Genomic DNA, 21408 nt, shown 5'->3' on the forward strand with positions numbered 1-21408 from the left:
TTTTATATATTATTCAACTTATTTATTTGTATACATGATGAACTTACACTTAAATTCAAATAATTTAAGAAATATATATATCAAGAAAAAATGAATAATGTATTTTATTAAAAAAAATATACATAGTAAAAAATATTTTTATATCAAGAACGTAATAGGATGACAATAATTTGTATAAAGGAAATTCTTCAATCTGTTGTTTTATATAAAAACTTACATACATAAATGTCTAAGACTTTAAATCTCATTTCACTCATACATGTGTATATAGTTATTCAATTTTTGAATGATTTTTTATGGGTTTAGATTATAATGCATAGATGCATATAAAGCATGGCTGAGTTACCTAATATAAAGCAGGATGCAATTTTCTTTATGGATATTTTAGGCAACCCTTCGGGTGGATGAATCTTTTGTAATAAAAAACTTACCTTTTGCAGTTTAAAAAGCCTAATATAAACCATTGCTCACATGTAAAGTTATATAACAAACAAGACTGTTTCATACGTTCTCTTTTTATCAAAAGGAGTGTATAGCCGGAAAACACTGATAAACCAGATCTCATGACAAACTTGCTTTATATTTTGAAGTTTATTTTTGTTTTCTTTTATAAAAATTGATTTTGTTTGTGGTATGAAGTTGGATAAAAACATAGTAACTTAATTACACCAACCTTTTGGCTAAAAAGAAAGTACACTTTGAATTTGTTTATTCATTCATTTAAGAAAAATGCTTTCCGTGGAAGTAGATGAAGAAAACATGGGGTGAGGAAGAAATTGCCTTTCCATATGATCTTGTGATTTAATACTAAGATAGTTATATGTTAATCATATTAATATACTAATTTAGGTCTGTAACGTCGGAATAATACCAAGTAACAGCATTTACTTTACCCAATATAAAAATATTATAATATTTTAGTATTAAGTATACGTATGTATATAATACTAGAGTTTTTTTCGTTTCGACAAACTTTTCTGTAAATTCCTTTTCAAAAAAGAAAAGTAAAAAAAAAATCTTTTTAAAAGAAGTTTATGAAGAAACTAACATGTTTAAACTTTTTTCTTTTTTGGTTATTCATTCACTTATAAGCGACCTGGCGAATGCTGTGGAGATTTTTGAAATGAGGTATATGATGTTAAAATTTAAGAATTTTAATATATTGATTGACACTCTGAAGAAAAAGGAGAAAAAGTTGATTACTGAAAAAGAATTCACAAACAATGAATACGGAAACCAATTTTAATGGATTTTAAAATTTATGTGTCCTAAAGGGGATGAGAAAGAAAAACGGGTGATGGGAAAAAAAGGAGAAAAGTGTCCTTCAGCGTATGAAGGAATGAAATGCAGGAGGAAGTTTAAGCAATTGTAAAGAAGATGAATTATAAGTATTTTATTGAATGAAGCTTAAATGGGGACGATGAAAAAAGAGGGGAAAGAAATAGATAGAGTGGAGTATGGATCAGTGAGAGGAAGTGCGAGAGTGTTTGGCGTGAGGCAAGACCTTGCACTGTTCAACGGCGTTGAGGAGGTCCTGCTCTCTGAAGCCAATGAGGAATTGGGCCAGGCCTTCAAGAAAGAGCGCCGCCTGGTACACAGTGGTCGCGCTCATTATGTCCACAAGAACGCTCCGCCTCACGCGGTTCGCATAAAGAACCACGCTCACCACCTCTTCCATATGCGCCTTAACGTCCGTGCCCACCGCCTCCTTGGCGGCGGCGATATTCTGCTCCTCCCAGCACTGGAACCAGTTCCCCACGACGCACTCCATGAAGGCGCTCTCGGCGCACTTGAGGCGGTCTGAGAGGGTGGTTACGATGTGGCGGAGGCGGCACTCGATCTGGTCCATGCACGCGGTAAGGGAGTCAGAGGAGTTGCTCCATGCAAGAGCTACCTGCCATGGACGGTCAGGGAAGGGGAGGGGGAGGTGGCGGCGGGGGTTGTTTTGGTCAGTCTCGGGGCGATATTGTTGGTGAAGAAAGGAGCGGACGAGGTTGGTGAAGAGGAAGGGGTGGAGGTCGGCAAGCCAGAGGAGAGGTTTTTCGAGGGAGTTGCGCCAGTCCTGGGAGAGGAGTTGGGTGGGGTCTGTGGTAGCGGCGGCGTCTAGGGCGTGGTAGTAGGATTGGAAGTGCTGGTGGAGCATCTCCACGTGGCTGGAGAGGATGGTGGGTGACTCACCTGCGATGGAGCGGCGAAGGAGGGGAAGGAGGTTTTTCTTTAGGGTGTTGAACCACTCCAAGTAGTACTCCTTGAACGCACGCGACTGCTTCTGCCGCCCGAACACTTTCAACATCTTCTTTCTTTCTTCCTTCTTTGATCGCTCCAACGGCTACTTTTCCGCGGGACTACCCACCTAAAACTGTATCTTTTCATTTATACTTATGCGTCATACCCTACAAACACTTCAAAATTGAAATTCATGATCTTAAGACAAATTATAAAACATTGCTATATAAACACTCTAATATTACAACTACATAATTTAGTATATTATATGACTTAACTACACGCATTACTTTTTTTCTCCTTTTCCATTTTTTCTATCAAGGTATAATGTCCACAATCATATCAGTTTAACCTGAAAAAGTGTCTTTATTCAATTTGAAGTTTACTACAATATTTAAATGCAAACACGAAATTGGTTGGAGAACCTGTTCAGAATAATTGATCAAAACTCCGTAAAATTTCATACATTAACAAATTGACAAAAAATGAAATTTAAAATGGAAAAGGGAAAATATGCAACTCCAGGCCAGAGGACACCTCGCTCCAGATCTTCACTGCAGCAGGAGTGGAAACTTAAATCACCGCTAGTATGAGACCGGAGAGAATTATACATTACAAGAAGCGGAATTATTTAAAAGAATTAATTATTTAGCAATTCTAGAAGTGGAGCCAGACAAACAAGTTAATATATATACAAGAAATGCACCTAATATGATCATCAACTGACGAAAGAAAAATACAATGAGCTCCTGCGAGAAAAAAAAGAAAGAAAAACAATTTTACAACATTTTTCTATTTACTCTGTCCTACTATACCTCAAGATTTGATTGAGAGATTGTGAGGACAGAATTAATGCTGCTGCAAATCAATACCAAGAAAGCCAGTAGGATTTCTTTCGAGAGCAGCATCTTACAGAGGAAGCTGCTCGAAAGCCTGTATATATTCTTTTTCCTTACGATGGCTTCTGTATCGCATATGTTTAGCTCACTCAAATCTCTTTCACTAGCCATCTTTTGAGCAAGCCAAGTCAATTCAATAAATTTACATTATATATAAATGCAAGAGATCCTTGTGTGAAAGTTCAATTGCAAAGTGTCTGTCCATTATTCACCCATTGTACAAAAGTATCAGGATATTCCTCTAGAACTTTGGACTGGGCATCACGGTAGGATAACTCTGACCCAGTTCGCTCTCTTCCCTGAGAATATTACAAGGAATTAGCATCTGAAATGTGAAATAAAGACCAAAGCAATTTACAAGTCAAACTCACTTTCAACTATTTCAGGACTAATTACGGACATGGAGCTATTATGATCCTAAATCAGTAATATTGTGCACCAAATATATTTCTACAATCAGATCAGACAGGGAACAACATAAATATTGATACATGTGATGTTCTTGACCTGTAATTATCGAGGAAGACCCTTCCCCAAAAACATGAAACATCATGTTTATTGAGCTATCATAAAAAGAACTAAATGAAAATCAGAAGCTTGTGATAATAAACTAAACATGTATAAGTACCACAAGAAATTTAATTTACTTCAAATTCACACAGTTGTCTGATCCATTATCCTAACGTGTCATGCATGTATCATAGTAGTATGCCCGTGCTCCATAAATACCATGTCAGAAGGGCCGGTACCTTAGTGTTTGAGTCTAAAACGCTGCTGGAGGGAGTATCTCCTCCTATAATAACTCCATTGATAACATTTTCTGAAGAATTCCTAGCAATAGAAGAATTGGCAATTGAAAACCTGCATGTACATCAATAAGCCTTACAAAAATTATTTTATTTTTGGGGATATTATACAACGTAACTTAAGTAAATCTACTTCGGAGATATGTGTGATATGCTTATGTACATCATACACCCTACACACATTCTCAATCCAAAATTGTAATTCTCAAATATATTCAACATTTACCCTTCCCCACTCTATTTTGTTGCTTCCATAACTCTCACTCCCAATAAAAAAAATGTTCTAGCAAATACATATCTCTCTAGGTAACTATATAGATGCTTCACTGGAATGCGATGCAGCATTACCTTTCAAATGGCTCTTCTTCACATGAATTTCCTGAAGAAGACAGCCAATCCAGGTCAACAAAGTTGGAACTGCTGAATGAAGCCTCATGTGCAGAATGTGAAATATGTTCACCATCAAGGTACCGCTCTCTTGGTGCGTCTACAAAAAGCTGTCGACGAGGCAATGAGGGAGTGTACCTATAAAAACAAGAATAGCAAACCATTCATAAGATAACTAGATAGACATAATGAAGCAGAAAATAACTGAATGTCATCAACCGAGCAAGAAGCAAGAGGTGTTTATTTTCTATTTTCTATTTTCAGTTCATATGTTTTTATTATAATTACAAGCATCACTTTTTTTATTCAATATCATTATCTAAGCTTGTAAGAATATAGTATAAACACCAACATTTACACCACTTTGAATCACAAATTTTAAAATCACAAACTAAAACCATTAGAAATGCTTGAGAATGGTAATGACCAAAAAAAACAAAAAAAAAAAAAGAAACCAAAAACACCACCAAGTTGGCAGCTTGTACTAGTACATTTATATGGTTGTTGATACAATTTAGCTTAACATTATGCAGCGTAATCTGGTCCTTTCAACATGAATACAAGAGAAAGAAAGAAAACAAGGAAAAACAGAGGCTGTCTCAAATAGAAGAACAAAATCTACCCTATCACAAAAGCATATCTGTTGACAATCTTGATTTAGGTACTTCTGTTCTCAAGAAAAAAGGTATGCTATGAGAAGACATAAAAAATATTCAAGACTGTTTATATGTTGACTGATTAATTCTGTAGTTGTCATACAACAAAGTGTAACTCATTGGAGGTGACTGGGGCGGAGGTGGGAATTGAAGTAGGATTAGGATTCTTATCAGCCGTAGGGGTCACTAAGCTCTTGAATTAGACACAAAACAGAAAAACAGAAAAAAAGATAAGAGATACACAAATAAACTGAGCTGTTATTTCTTGGTGAGAAAGTCGTTACATTATAGGGGACCTGTTCTGTTGACAGCTGTACAAATTATAACTATCTCGTAACTAACTATTCAAGAGCAAGCAATTAAGCAATGTTCTGTTTATAATATATTCACTAGCCACATTATTTTTTTGTTGTTTTGATCAGCCACAAGCCACATTATCAAATCATCTATCTAGTATCAATATTTTCTTATCTCAGTAAGATGGATTAGTAAAGCAAAACTATAATTTTTTAGATTATCCAATTGGGTAAACAGTGAGTTGATACTTGAATCTGGGATTTCACCTTATGGGAGCACCATTTGGGGTAATTTTACTGTGACTTAAATTGTCTCTTCCTACATATGGTAACTGGATTACATGTTAACAGTCACATTAATAATTACAATTACAAACCTTGAAAATGCCATGTCACTCTCAAATGTTGATATTTCAGGCAATGAGTCACAAAAATCATTGTTTCCTTCTTCTGATTGGTTCTGCAAACCTAGCTTTGAGAATTTTTCAATATTTGAATTTGAGGCTGACGTGGGTAAGGACCTGCCATGAATGATGCTTCCATCCGAGAAACACCTTTTGACAAATGACCTAAAATTCATAATTCAGACCACATAAGCTGCATCTCCAAGAACTTAATGATATATTCACAAAAAGCCCACAATGATTTTGTAGTGTCAAATTATATGCTATCTCTCATTTAACAAAAAAATAAAGATCATGTCACAGTGCTAATGCCCAGCCAGCAACATTCATCCAAGTTTTGAAACACTTCAACTTAAAAGATTCACCAAACCCTTCATCTACGACATATGGATTTAAAAGCTATTCCCACAAATCACCACAGCTATACTTCAAATCCTCGTAGCAAATTCTAACAGTAACTTGATAACTGTTATATACCTTCATTAGCAGACAGATTTGCATACGTGAAAATGCAAAATAGGTCAGTATTTACCATAAATCTTCAAAAATCATACTTATTGCTGCATTTGAGTTTAACAGTTAAGAGGCTTGTGTACAAAAGATTGACAAATCTCACGCCCAATCTCTTTAATATGCATTGACATGGAAACTCAGATTATGTTTTGGGCCAAATGTGCACGACAAAGATAAGATTAGTCATACACCGAGTTCTAAAAATTGTTCATGTTTTCCCTATCGAAATTAAAAGACGTAAAAACTTAAACCATACTATATTTTTAAAACATAGTGGCAATAGCAGTTCACCATGTGAGTTGCCAAAAGCACTACTCGCATGTCAACCACACTCATTGTCAAATTTCATCTAAAAACCGATTGGCATTAAAACAAAGAGAATGTGTCAAGAATTATACCTAAAGTAGGAAATTTCACAGGGACAAACTCTAAAAACCCAAGGTCTTTAATCAAGGACTAACTTACACAAGAATGAAAAAAGGGTATTCCATATATTAAATTCAATTACCTTGCATCATCATCCCCATGTCTCCCTATATCATAATGTTGATCTGGGCCCAAATCCCATAGAGCAGGCTTACCCACTTGTGGCTGAAAATGCCCCAGGAATCTGTGCCAAGAAAAAGAAAGACTAGTTTGCTATTATAAGACAATAATTAATTAACTAATTAATAACACGAAAAAGATAATCTTTGCAAACAGGAATATATAATAATAGTACAATATTAAAATTATAACTAGTATAGATAATTTAAATTGGAGATAGGATAAGGTCACAATCAAGTGAAAAATATGGGAACTTCGGCAGATCCAGGATAAGATTTGTACAAGATATAAATAAGTGCAGTAATGTACGTAATGCCAGTGCAACTACCTCCACAACTCACTACAGTCAAAGGAAATTATTTATGAGGGATACACCATGTACAACCCACAGAAAGAGACTTTGCTCAACTCTAACGTTTTTCTTCTCTACGTTTCCCAGTTATGAGAATTTGGTAGGGAGAAATAAATGGAAACTTGGGTATTATAGGCACCCAAGTTCCACATCAAACATGCTAAGTGGAGCAATAAGACAAGCTATGAATCCAACCACGAGACAATAAACAGTTAAGAAATACATGACCATGGCACATACATGTTAATTGCATTTTGCTTCTCAGCATCCATGTAAGCATTGCTGTAATATCGTTGAAGAGTCCTAAAGAACTCCTGGGATTGTGTTGCAGCTTTCCATTGTCCCCTCCTCTCAGAGAATATCTACATTGAAAGTGGAAAAGAAGTTCAAGAAAAAGACCATGCAATGAACAAATCAATTAGCATTTTTCAACATGTACTTTAACCATTTAACAATGAAAAAAAAAATCAAATAAAGCATCCAAGGAAGAAAGAAAACGTTATTGGGCTACTGTGAATTGCAGGGGTACATTAGAGAGTTAGTGAAGATAATACTTGATTGAAAACCAATAGTTCAGGTTATTATAATATACATGTCCAACAAATTATAAAGTTGTTAAAATCTCAATCATTAATTTCCAGTCAACAGCTACACTCTGGACTATGCCCAAGTTAAGGTACATCTTGCACTATATAGGAGCCAAACCCAAAATTCTGAAGATTAACCAAGTTTATAATGGAATTACCATTCTGAAAAATGAAAATTTAACTCCAATAGGGATAATGGGGTTTCCAACTTTTCATATCTTATATGATAGTGGTCATTAGTGGCAGTAACACTTCCAAGTTTGTTTATGTATTCAGAAACTGATGCAAGTACGTAATCCAAGAGATAAGTCTATTCTCAAGTCTCTATAAATGAGAAAGCAAACAAGACTACTAATAATTGAATAACATCTAACTCAGATAACATAGCAACACATTTAGATAGGCATTATCGGCAGTAAACCACAAAAATAATCATCATTGGGCTGATTGATAGAGATTTCTCCTTTCTTATATCTATTTTTTTCCCTGCTAAAATTGTCTTGAAAAACTAAGATTAACAATGATCTTGTCTATTATAAAGTTTAAACCAATTACAAAGTTAATAAAAGCTTTATTTGAAAGATTTTAAAGGTCAGTTCCCTAGATAAATTATAACTGCTAACTGAAGCAATTGCAAAGATCATAAGTAATCACCTTGTTGTGTGCAGCAGAACCACCATACTGATGTGCAAGAGTATCACCCATCCGCTCATAAAATCCCATCAAATCATCACTTACAGGATCATCAAGGTCAATTTTCAGGTGGTCAATAATTCCCAGAGCATGAAGCTGGTGGCCAAGAGCAGCCAACCCATATGCATATTGTGCAACATTTGTGCGATCTAAGCAGTCTATACAATTAGTTCGAAGAACCCCCCTTTGGAACATGGGTGGCTTAACAAAATGGTTTCCGTTAGCATGGTTGTCTTCTCCACTAGGTTTTCTCTCTAAATTATTACCAACTTCGTTGTCAACATCAACATGTCTCGTGGGTTGAACGCTTCCCTTATCAATATTGTCATATGCAAAACTTAACATCAATAATATAAATAAAAGATGTCAGTGGATGAACTTAACGTCAAATATTAATGCCTTTATTTTGGCACATGCATTAACACCTTAATAACATTTCTTAATGCTATTCACAGAAAACTTTATATCATTGTACGTTGTCGTAATACTTTCCTATAGAAATTTCACAAATACACCCAATGTTTCAAAGAAGCAGTGAATGACAACATTAGAGGAAAATGAAAAACTTACTTAATAGGTGGCCTTTCTATACATTCTTCGAGTCTAGGAGTTGGTGACACTTGGCAATATAAAAAATCTGTTAATGTCAAAGCATATGTAGCCACTTTTCCCAGAAGTAGCAAAACATTTGTAGCTTTGCTGGAAATAGAACAGATAAAAAGAACATAAAAATATATTAGCTTATTCAGAGCACAGTTCTAATTTAATTATTAAAAAGATAAAATTATAGAATAAAAGACACTAACCTCTGAAAATGTTTAAGATCCCAATGAAGAAACCTCAATCTGTTCTCCTCTGATAAATCTTTGTTAATGAAATTGATGGCATTACCAAACTCGGAACGAAGAATGGACTCGCGAGGCTTCCTCTCATGTGACTGTTGGTTAAATAGTAACAATATCAATTACTTATGAGTCTACCAAATTAAAAAAAGACGGAAGAAATCAACACCATTCTGTAATAAAATACAAGAAAAATGCTTATTGAGGAAACTAGACAATTGATATAAAGGGAAAAATAAAATAAACTCCTTCAAAGAAGAAAAATAGAAAACTACCTTTATCAAATTCAAAATTATTATGGGATTCCCGTATCTTTTGATGAGATTTTCAAAGTGAAGTTTGGTGGCTTGATAATTCTGATCTTTCTTTGACACTGACAAAGACCAAGTGATAACATAAACAAATAGACAGTGCCTCATACATTAGGTGGAGAAGAGAAGATAAGAAAAACATAACTCGGAAAGTGCTAGTATTTAGGAAATGGTAAGGCATACATATGATATCAGGCTTAAGATTCAGACGTGAAGTTTCCTGTGACCAGAACAGGGGGATTGAACCCCGATTCTGCACAACAGAGCATATTTGGACTGGAAGACCTTCAGGAACATCCTCAAATACAATTTGCTCTGTCTCCACATCATTTGCTACTCTACCCTTGTCATTTAATCCTCGTCTCAAATACCTACATAGCAATAACCACATAAATGTAGTTGCAAGTTGCACATATAATTCCGGCAGTTATATAATATTAGAATCCTAACTAGAGTAAAGCTGGTATATTTGGTAAAATTATCTTGCACTGAATTTCTAGTAAGGAGTCTGATGGGAAAACTCAGCACTCAACCCCATTTGTAAAACATTATAATTTTTTGTGTATTAGTGGAAAAAATTTGTATTTCATAAGATAAACAAGATTATATAATAAAGTAAGTTAATATCATGTAATGATTACATAAGGAAAAGGTTGCTCCAGAATACATTAGGTATCCATAAATATATGCAACATTTTTCCACTTAAAATTTATTATCAGAGGTACCTTTTCAATTCAGCACTAAAATTAAACAGGCCTGAGTATTTTAGGCACTGAATCCGATAATATCTCCACAACCTTAAAGGCTCTCTGTTTTATTCTTTAAAATGAAATAATCCATTAATGAGTAACTGCAATATAATTTTTAAAATGGAAAGTGGACTACTTAATGTTTTCTTATGAGTATTTGAAATGAACAAACAAGATTGGAAAATCATTCTTTGATGTCCAGAAAATACTGCCAACTGATTGGGCAACAGGTGAAACAAACCATGATAGGGCAACTTCATCAGTCCATACTGTAATTGTGACCCTTTCCTCACATATTTGACAGTTGGTAACATTTGATCATGGACAAATTCAATGTGTAAGTTCTTGTTTTATATAAATCTTACAATATTTGAGAGTGAGCAACACGTTACAATATCATTTCAAAGAAAAGTCAACCATTTACTCCATTGGATAACACCACAACAACAAGCACATCAAGCAATTTAACAAAAATTGGGTCTTGATTCCAGTGCTAGTTAATTTGCCAATTACCCAGCAGTACCAAAGTTCAACCTTCCCTTCCTTGCATTTTTCCATCTTAATTTCATTTTGCTTTTACCCTTGTCAGATCTTCTAGTTTTAAGAGTATTCTATCAAACAGCCAAGGAGGATTGAATAAACCAGATTTAGATGGGTTCTAGTTAATATGACCTGAACATAAAATGAAGAACTCTCTATTCTTTCTATATGTTAGAGAATATCACCCAGAAGTAATATATCCTAGCACCATGAAATACAATAGAGCAGGGCTATATCATTACTGAACTGGAACAGAATAATGATATTATAACAGCACTGCTATCACAGCCATTGAAAATAGCCTGAATCTAATTTGAAAGAACATGTGGCAAACAGACCGTTAAACTATAGGAAAGAAAGAAACATTGAGCTGAAACAGTATGTTTGAGACAAAACGGGTGACTTAATTTATATTGAGAAAATAGAATCAATACAATAGACAAGATTGATATTCTTTTTAATAATAAAGATTAAATATGATAATAAGTAAAAATTTCTGATTATAAATGATTTATCCCTTATTTCTATGATTATAATAACACTCCGTTGATGGAATTTTCTAAACCAGTCAGGATTTGGTTCAGAACATGATCAAAATTTAGGTGCATGGCATGAAGAATAGTAACCATGTAGAACTTATCCAACTTCTTATCTCTCCAAATAATAAACTGCTTAGAACATCTGCAATTCCTCAGCAATTGATTGGACTTTGACAATAAAAGAAGCAATGTCAAGATCCATTTGTTTAAGATATACTAGTTTATGAGAAAAGTCAAAGGTGTTGAATATCATTTGCAAAAATAATCTTGGACTTCTTAAAAAAGGAATTACAATTTTTGAATGTTGTAAAAGTTCCCCACATATTGGGTTCCAAATATTGGCACAACAAGGCACAAAGCTGAACCCATGTTCAACTTTCTCTGATGGTATTTTACTATTATCTTAGTGATCATGAAAAGCTTGATCAAAAACCCAAAACTCAACAAATTAGACCCAGATATGTAATTTTTGCCATTAAGTTTTTATGAAGAAATTGTTGTTAACTTAGAAAAGGAGTAGTAGGTCCAAAGGCCATTTTAGATAAGACAATATATAACGGCAAAAAGGGAAACCCTCAAGGTGTCCAAGAGACACTTGACATCTGTCTTGACAAGGCTTTTACAACCTACCAATAGAACCCGTATGTTATAGCATTGTTTCTCTCTCCCTAGTAGTGATGCATCTCAAATCAAATCTCATGTTTGATGGGGTGGTTCACTCTCACCTAGACCAACCCAATGTCATATCTTGGTGAAGATCTCACATTTGTTTGGGTCTATCATGTCACCCCTTATCAGACCCATATCTATTATCAGGTTCGAGATCTCTAGTACTTAGTGTGAGAAGGTGTGTTAAAAATGCCAAAATGATTAAAAATATGGTCATACTATACTATATAATTAAGTGTAAACCTCATCTTACCAAGATGGTTTATGAGATTGAATAGGCTTAAAGCCCCACTTTCTAAAATTGTATTATAACTTCTCCAACCAAGAATTGTTGAAATTATTGTGCCACCTATTATTGGATTGTTATCAAACCACCCATAAATATCTATTTCCATACTTAAGATGTGTAGTCCTTAGCATAAGTGTGTTGAATATCCCATATCAACAAGAGATATGACCAAGTCAAATTTGTTGAGGCCTATCGTGCCACTCGCTATGAAACTTCCCTTTATTACCGCATTTGAAATGTCAATATTCGGTGCAAGAAGTTGTGTTAGAGATCTTACATCAACAATAAAAATGGTCAAATTATAATATATAAGTGAGTGCAAATATCACCTTACCTAGATGATTTGTGTTAGGCTAAAAATTCATTTTTCCAAGATATCCTTTGACCTAATGGTCATCATAGCCAAAGCAGCCCCAAGACTTCATTCCTCAGTTGTTGGTCCATAGCATCTATAAATTTGTAAAGTGCATTATGGCACACTAGAGCTTGTTTCTAGCCACTACCTTTGCAGACCTCTACCAAAGAGTTTCTGAACACACCCATCCATCATTGCTTCAGTTCATCAATCCATAGGGTCTGTTTGGTTCTCATCCTCTGAGATCTGTATCGCCAGACCCACAACAGAGTCAATATTCTTCCATTCCAATACGATTCTGGTGATTTAGTATGTTATGATCCCAAAAATACTAAAATCCAAATGAATGTAATTAGGAGAGGACCAAGGACTCGCATCAGATCACAACTTAAGCAACTTTGACTATCATGTTGCCTGCTCTCTTCATTTTTGCATTCCTAGTTATGTTAAGAAGCCTTGCAAAGAGGCTGCTGGCTTGTCAAAACTTAATCATGTAAATTTCTTTTCAAATACTAATGCCATGAAAAATTTTAGACAAGGATTCCATGGACCATTTCTTTATAATTATATTACTATACTAAAATTACAGAGTAATGGCAACAAGTCAAAATAGGTAGAAAATACAAAAAATGACCAGAGCATAAGGAACACAAACTCAATACAATGAAATTTTCATACCTAGTACCAGCATAATGGCGAGATCGTCTTGCAATGAGAGTAAGAATGAACTCCCGTCCAGATATTTCAAGTGTTTCCTAAAGAAGCCACAAAATAGACATTAGAACTTCAAGCATGAGTTGACAAAGCACAGCTACTTGATCTGAATATGAGATAATAGTACATAACCAGATACTTATGAAGGTATCTAGCCCAGAAATGAAAACTTAAGGAATGTCATCTAGATGTGTTGAACACTTATACTAATACTAATAACAAGAAAATAAAGTACATTTTTCTTGCCACTTGAATGAGTCATATCAGAATGGTATTCACTTGAATGAGTCATATCAGAATGGTATTCACTTTAATGAGAAAAGCTTATCATATATTCTTGCAATGTCACTAAGAGCCACTTATAATCACCTGTTTAAAAAAGCCATATACCAGTGCAACTGTCCAAATAGTATTCTGGAGGTGATTCCTAATTCCTCGAGTCAAAAACTCATTCCAGACAAACATGTTCTCATAAAGGACGTGGCCTGTCTCACTATCACACAAATTCCTTTGAAGACTACGCATGATATAGTATGAGTAGCTAAAGTAGAAATCCTTCGAAAGGTCAACCGTTAATAGGAGTTTCTTGTATCTAAAAAGTGAACGAAAAAAAAAAGTTAATACAAAAGCAAAAAACATTAAGAACGAAAATTTTGAGATTATACCACAATATTTTGTCTAAATCAAAAGATGGTAGCAAATAGCAAGCATTAAGAATAATCACCTACAACTCAATTTTTTATGCAACATTTATATAGGAGCAAAAAGTAATCAAAATTGAGATCTCAATAATCCGAAGAGATGTTTATAATGAATAAAAAATCTTTTCACCTTTTGACATTCTTTTTATTTAGACCAAGGAGATGAGATGCAATTTTAACCTCAAGTTTTCCACTAACTTACATATTAATTTTATATATCTTATGAACAGTAGGCAGTTAAAATAATTCAAATTGAAAAATGACACAAAAAGAATAAATCTGAAGCAACATTCTGTTTCAAATTAATAAAGGAGACAAAGACAGATGCTAGCATACAGAAATAGTAAATATAAATGCACATATATGATGAGCATCCCCTTGGGGTAACATCCAGTTTTTTCTTTTTACCTAGAAAAGTAAAATCAACATAACATCCAAAATTAAAGACCTGTTCTCATCGATGTTAGATTGAACAGAAGGATTTTGCAGTGGAATCATCTCACTCTTTGAGACAGCATATACTGTATGACCACAGATGGCACCAATTTGCCTTCTTTTTGTGATGACCACCATGTAGTATGGCCCTAAAAATTTTATGAACCCTGGATGCAGAATAACAAATCAAGATATAAACTGATAACATGTCAAAGGTCAACTGAAAAATACACATCAGATCAACATACCAACAATTCCATAACAAGTTGTAACAAATTTCAGTCCACCTGTGGACCTATTCCCCTCATGTATACGTCTCAACAGATCAGAACATTCACTTTCTGTATATGTGGTGGAATCTTCAAGCACACTCAGCTCGGATGGATCTAGACGGTCAATCTTTAACACTTTCCAATAAGTCCTGCTGTTGTCCCTTCCTATCATGTAAAAGTTCTGTGGCACAAACAGGGAAAAAAACTTTTAAATAAAGAAACATTTGATAAACACAACTCCAAAACTATTCAATCATGAAACTCCGCATTTTCTCAAAATGTGATATCCAAAGTTTAATATACAAATTGGATTACAACAGGCGTGATAATTAAACTATGCAATAGCAAAACACATGATCTAAAGCATAAACAGGCCATAGAATACCCACTGTAAAATGAAATAGGAAGCATCACCCACAAAGAAGCTCACGTGTATACATAAAAATTACAGTCAAATTTATTTTGGAAATGTAAAAAACCATCATAATAAAGCAAGAAATTAAGATTTTGTTTGGATGAGCTTCTCAAGAAGTCCATCTAAGAAAAAAATGAAATTAACTTCTCCATGAACTGAAATTAATTTATGCACAAGTTAAAATAAAAATTTAGAGAAATTATACTAGAGAACTTCGATAAATTAACTCATGCATGATCTAACATTAGTTTATAGAGAAGTTAGTTTCAATTTTTCTTCTTATTTTTTTCTCTTTGAACAAGAAGATCGTCCAGATAGATCCTGAGCATATTCAATCCATGCAATTAAATACTTATGTCAAGTCTACTTCGCCAAACTAATTCTCATACTGTAAAACAGTGAACCAAGAAAAACTTTACACAAATATATTGTCGTCAACATCATACAAGAAGCCCAACACATTGGATGATAAACTAGTTTCTTGTTTCCTCAACAAACTTTTAACACTATTGTTCCGGAATCAAAACAAATAAGAGTCGCCAATAGGATAATATATCCACCGAATGCTCGAGATCCCCCTAAAACATGCATTTCATCACAGCATACGATGGTGAGCGTGAAAGAAGCGCATTGACCTTACCTCTAATACTATTAACCTTCGCATCATAGCCCATCAACTCAATTATAAGCAAAAGGAAAAACAAAATCCCACGTTTATCTTCTTCTACAATACTTCGATACATAACAAGCCAGCCAATAAGCAACAAAGAAATAAACACCTAGAACTAAAATTTAGCAAAAACAATTTTTTTCAGACGAAACGATCAATTGCGACAAAAAGAAAGGGATCTCAGCAGAATCAGAGTTCAGAGTTCAGAGCTTACTACAACGACAACTGAAAAACGGAAATTGGAAAGAGCAAGTAAAGTGCATAATAGCATACAAATACACACCGATAGCGTCTCATAGAGCCGGAACTTTTGCAAACAAATATTTGCGGGAGGAGGAGGAGGTGAAGAGTGAGAAGAAGGTTCATTCTCCGAAGATGCCATGGCTGCTCCTTCGCCCAATTATTCAGATCCCCCGAGCCTCGGGCTCAGAGGGAAACCATCAAAAACGCATGCAAAGTGTAGCCAATAAAATCACCCAACGTTCTCGCACAGCACGATCAGCACCACCTAACACGAGGAGAAACCACAAAACCACCAATGCTCCAAAACACACAACTCCATGCTCTCAAAAACCCTAGGTTGCTTCAAATACAGCATTCTCCTCCCCCCAAATTCATCGACACTCCCTCCACATTCCACCGCCTCTTCCTCCTGCACCACCGCCACCAACCACCACCTCCCCCGCCATCACCCCCGGCAACCTGCGGTACTCTCCCTCCGACGAGACTCAACCTCAGCACGAAGAATCTCCACCGCACAGATCGAAATTTCACAAAATACGGATTGCGTGTTTTTATAGCTATGAAGCAGAAGTCGAAGAGAATAAAACACGTGCGTGTTCTAAAAACGAAAACTCCAAACGCAGCGTTTAAGGACGCTAGCGCGAGATCGAAGATAAAGAAGAAGATGAAGAAAAAGAAGAAGAGATTTGGGAGGTTGAAGAAGGAAAAGTTTGGCGAGCACGGGAACGAACGGGAAGAGAAGAGAAGAAGAACGACCAACAGCTAATAATTGATTCAATTTTTGTTTATATTTATATATTATTTTATTTATATTATACTGTATTTAATTTTTGCGAAGTTGTGATTTATTGACAGCTCAGTGCTCACAGATCCAAAGAGAGAGAAGAAGCAAAGCCACACATTAAAAGGAATTAAAAATGTCAAATAAATAAGTATGAGAAGTTATTTTCGTTTTAGAATAACTATATATTGGAGTGAATTAGATGGAAGAGATTGTTTGACAATAATTGTAAGTATTATATGCGATTTTCGTATAGTCTGAAATCTGAATTGTTGTTTGTTTCAACGACCGCGGAGTAAATGTGATTGTGAACTAACGTGGCATTTAAACTTTCTTGCCCACTCCAATGGAAGAAAGTCGCATGAATGAATCTTGTGCATTACATAAATAATTTGTAAACAAACATCGACTACTGGGCTATAGTTTATTTGGGCTTTGTTTGGTGCTACTCAAAATGAGAAGTAGAAAAAAAAAACAAGAAAACTCGTTTGAAAAATAATGTTGTATATATTAAATGAATGCAAAAAAAGTAAAAAATAATGTAAAGTTTGTAAATATAAGTGATTCATTAATGAAAATAAATAGACTTAATTATAGATTTGATCTATGTATATTTTTTTATTAGTTCAATTTCATTTTTTTTATTCATTTCGTTTAATTTAGTCTTTTTATTTTTTTAAATGGTCCAATTTGATTATTTTTATTATATTAATGTTAACGTTCTATTTGTACATAATGTATGTTAATGTTAGTGGTAGAATTTTCAATTTCTTTTAAAAAACAAAAAATTATCGTGTGTTAGATTATGATTATACCTTAGGTAGTGATGTATCACATGCCACTTGTAGTGGCAAACAATAATTATTTATTTTCAATTTAATCTTTATATTAATAGTTTTGATTTAATTTAATTTTTATATTTATAATTTTGATTCAATTTAGTTTTTCTTAAAAAAAAGAAATTTGATAATTTTTAATTTAAAATCAAGTTAGTAATTAAAATTAATTATAATTTATATATACTTGTTAAAACATATTTTTTTAAAATTTATACATTAAATCATTTCACCTAGATATTCTATTACATTTTTACATAAAAAAAAATCTATTTTAACTTATAATTTCTTTTAAATATTAAAAATGTAAATATAAAGTGACACAGTCACATTAAAATGGATATTTTAATATGAATATATAAGTTGTAATAGAGATTAAATATTAGTTTAGTCTCAAATTAAAAAAAAAAAACTAAATTATTCTATTTTAAAAAATAAAATTAAATTAAATCAAAGTTATAAATATGATGACTAAATTAAATAAAAATTATAAATATGAGACTACGTTGAAAATCACGATCATATAATAATAATCGTGACACATGATGTTCTTATTATCATGTGATGATCCAAGATAGTTTTTATTTAGTTTAATAGTCTATTAACAAATCCGTCTCTTTCGTTAAACCTAACTAAACGGAAACGTGTCATTATTTAGTTGTGTGTCTGCTGATGTGTTACTTAACTACAAAAGATAGGGTTTTTTTTTTTAAAAGATAGGGTTTTTTTAATTGGAAAAATTGATTTTGGGCTGATTTGTACGAGTCAAAACTTATAACCTGTGTTCTTCTGATTCTTCAAACTAAGACCAAAATTTCTCTTTTCGAGTTAAAATTATTACCACCATAAACATAGTAGGTGACATTTTTGTGACTTATTCCTGTTAAGGACAACTACAAAGAATAGACTTAAAATGTCTCACGTACTTTCAAAGGTTTCCACTTTTCTAGTTAATATATTAATTTTTCTCTTAATTTCTTTTATAAATAAATAGTTATAAAATAAAAATGATGTCATTAATAAGATAAATATACATAATAAATACAAGAAGAAATGAGGTTAAAATTGCCTCACTAAATAAAATAAACAAACAAATAAATATAAATAAAAATGAGGTTTTGAACACCTCACTAAATAAACTGAATAATAAATATAAAAATGATGTGATGAAGACTTTACTAAATAAATTAAATATAAATAATGAACAAATGAAAATGAGGTTGCAAGTACCACTAGATAAATAATAACAAAAAATAAGTAAAAATAAAGTTATAAATATCTTACAAATAAAATAATAACAATAATTAGATAAGAATAAGGTTATAAATACCTCCTTAATAAATTCAAAATAATAACAATACATAAATAAAAATAAGATTATTAACACTTCAGTAGTAAGATAATAATAATAAATAAATAAATAAGAGGTTATAAATCTCTCACAAATAAAATAATAACAATAAACAAATATATAAAAACCTCATTAATAAAGTAAAAATAATAATAATAAATAAATAAAAATTGAGATTATCTATCCTTCACTAATAAAATAATCATAAATAAATAAATAAATAAAAATGAGATTATAAAACATATCACTAATAAAATAAAAATAACAACAATAATAATTAAATTCAATAAATATAAAAAAATGAAATATATAAAATAAATGTATATCTTCCATTACCTTAAAATAACTTTACCAAATAAATTCTACTTCTTAAATTGAATACTTTCTCTAAACAACTTCAAAAATCTTGCTCAACAGAGATTCTTTTAGAAAAAAAATAAAAATTAAGAAGAATAAGTAAGAAAGATTTATATATACAACTATCAAAATTCTTATGTTTTACTTCTCTTACCGTTATATTAAAAATTTATACTTTTATTATAATATTATTTTACCATTACTTTTCCTATAGATTCTTATCTAAAGTCATCATTCACTATTTAAATATTTTAATATGTAATAGTAAAGTTGATACAATCCTGTTCGATGTAGTCGTCACTTATTATTTAAATATTTCAATATTAATAGTAAAGTCATCATTCACTATTTTAATATTTATTCATGATATTTCACATTTTATTCCTATTTTAACGTGAAAACTATTCATGTATTTTTATTTTTGTTATTATGATATTTTTTCCTATTTTTATTTTTAAGATTGCTTTGATTTAACATGTTTTTGGTTGCTTAATATATTTTATTACTTTAAGTTTTATTGTCCAATTTAGTTTTATATTGTTTACCTTTTACTTGAACTAACTCTGATGAGTTATCTTTCCACTGATCATAAAGAATTACAAGTATAGTTTTTTTTTTGTACTTTTAACTTATGTACATAAAACCTATCTAAGTCATCTGGTAATCTCCTTTGAGATCAAACACCAAATACATAATGTCTCCCTATACAGAATTTCTATAGGTTATACAAAAAGTAGTTGTTTCACAAGCTCTCGATAAATATGATAAATCTAATGGCATTCTTTGTCCTATAGTTTAAACTTTAGTAGCACTTTAACTCTCTTTTTTTTTTTTACTTTCTTTTAATGCAAAAGAATCTATGTAAAGTTTGTATGCTTATTAATAATCATTCATGAGTTGATTCTACCTAAAAAACTTTCTTTTATAAATATCATAAATTAGATCATTGAAACTTTTATATTGTAACCTATCCTTATGTTAGTATATTTTAAAAACATGTTTTTGCTTTTGGTAGACACATTTTATTGTCACACTCAAGGTGTTGAAGTAAGGATAAACTTTTTCTTCTAAAACTCTTTGTTTGTTTTGGCAATACCATTTTGAGCATACAGACTCAGATAATTGGTGTGTTATGTCAAAATCATCATTGGGATGAGTCCAAATTCAACGTTTTACAACTCTTAGACGTATTGTTTTAACATATCTTGTATTTGAATATATTGTGTCTAAGTTTAGAGCAATTTACACTTTCTGATTATTCAAATTTAGTACGTCTCGTACCTTCATCAAGGTTTTATGTTGTTTGTATCTTATTGTTGTCTTCATATTGCATCTCATAAGTCTTCATCTCAAAAGAAAACGTATTTAGAAATTTGATGATATAGAGTCTTGGATTTAAGGGTTGGGTTTAAACTTGTGTTGCATCTTTCTTTGAATACTTCATCTTGTAATGGCATGTGTCTTGCACTTTTGTCCAAGAGGTCAGTAAAAAATTCAAATTGTCAAATCCAATCATAAGTATTAAAATCCATATTATTTTAGGTCCATTTAAATGGATTTATTTCAAATCCAAATCCATATTTTCAAGTCTTAAGTCAAATCCATTTGTTTGGATTGAATATTTTTTTAAATTTTGAAAATCCAAAATCTAAGGAACATTTATGTTATTTCAAGTTACAAAATGCTAGTTGGGTTAGACCTAATTGGTTCGATTTGATCTGGGTCAAAGCCAAACAAACTCAACTCGAGTCTAGATTGAATTGACCAAAGTCAAACTAAATTAATCTAGATCCGAGTAGAGTCAAGTCAACTCGAACTTAGGTCCAAATGAGTCAGTCCAAGCTCGAATCTAATCTATGTGAATTAGTATGACCTAAGTAGAGGAGAGTTTGCTTGGGCCCAGGTCAAGGCGAATCGACCCTTGCCTAGATCAAGTCGAGTCATCTTAGGCTCTAGTCAAACTAAATTGACAA

At 32.5% G+C, this 21408-nt stretch overlaps 2 protein-coding genes across 6 annotated transcripts; both read right to left on the reverse strand.

Moving 5' to 3' along the window:
* Nucleotides 1–1357: 1357 nt before the first annotated feature.
* On the reverse strand, nucleotides 1358–16888 carry LOC108331531 (phosphoinositide phosphatase SAC3). 5 transcript variants are annotated; one of them, XR_008248204.1, is made up of 17 exons: nucleotides 16151–16888; nucleotides 14759–14963; nucleotides 14524–14677; nucleotides 13744–13966; nucleotides 13339–13415; nucleotides 9702–9889; nucleotides 9483–9580; nucleotides 9172–9302; nucleotides 8936–9064; nucleotides 8327–8702; nucleotides 7326–7447; nucleotides 6696–6818; nucleotides 5648–5839; nucleotides 4280–4456; nucleotides 3875–3986; nucleotides 3042–3424; nucleotides 1358–2393 (listed from the first exon to the last, which is right to left on the reverse strand). XR_008248204.1 is itself a non-coding variant. In XM_017566258.2 (16 exons), the coding sequence occupies exons 1-16, from the start codon at nucleotides 16247–16249 to the stop codon at nucleotides 3308–3310; spliced, it is 2523 nt and encodes an 840-aa protein (XP_017421747.1). In that variant the 5' UTR covers nucleotides 16250–16888; the 3' UTR covers nucleotides 2857–3307. The 5 variants fall into 5 exon arrangements, 2 of the variants coding, with proteins under 2 accessions (XP_017421747.1, XP_017421748.1); XR_008248203.1 differs by having other exon boundaries at nucleotides 1358–2402; XR_001832399.2 differs by lacking the exon at nucleotides 1358–2393 and adding an exon at nucleotides 2569–2780.
* On the reverse strand, nucleotides 1463–2293 carry LOC108330156 (protein INAPERTURATE POLLEN1). Its single transcript, XM_017564666.1, has one exon. The coding sequence runs from the start codon at nucleotides 2291–2293 to the stop codon at nucleotides 1463–1465; it is 831 nt and encodes a 276-aa protein (XP_017420155.1).
* Nucleotides 16889–21408: the final 4520 nt, after the last annotated feature.

Source organism: Vigna angularis, chromosome 4 (assembly GCF_016808095.1).
Source record: "Vigna angularis cultivar LongXiaoDou No.4 chromosome 4, ASM1680809v1, whole genome shotgun sequence".
NCBI classification, from domain to species: domain Eukaryota; kingdom Viridiplantae; phylum Streptophyta; class Magnoliopsida; order Fabales; family Fabaceae; genus Vigna; species Vigna angularis.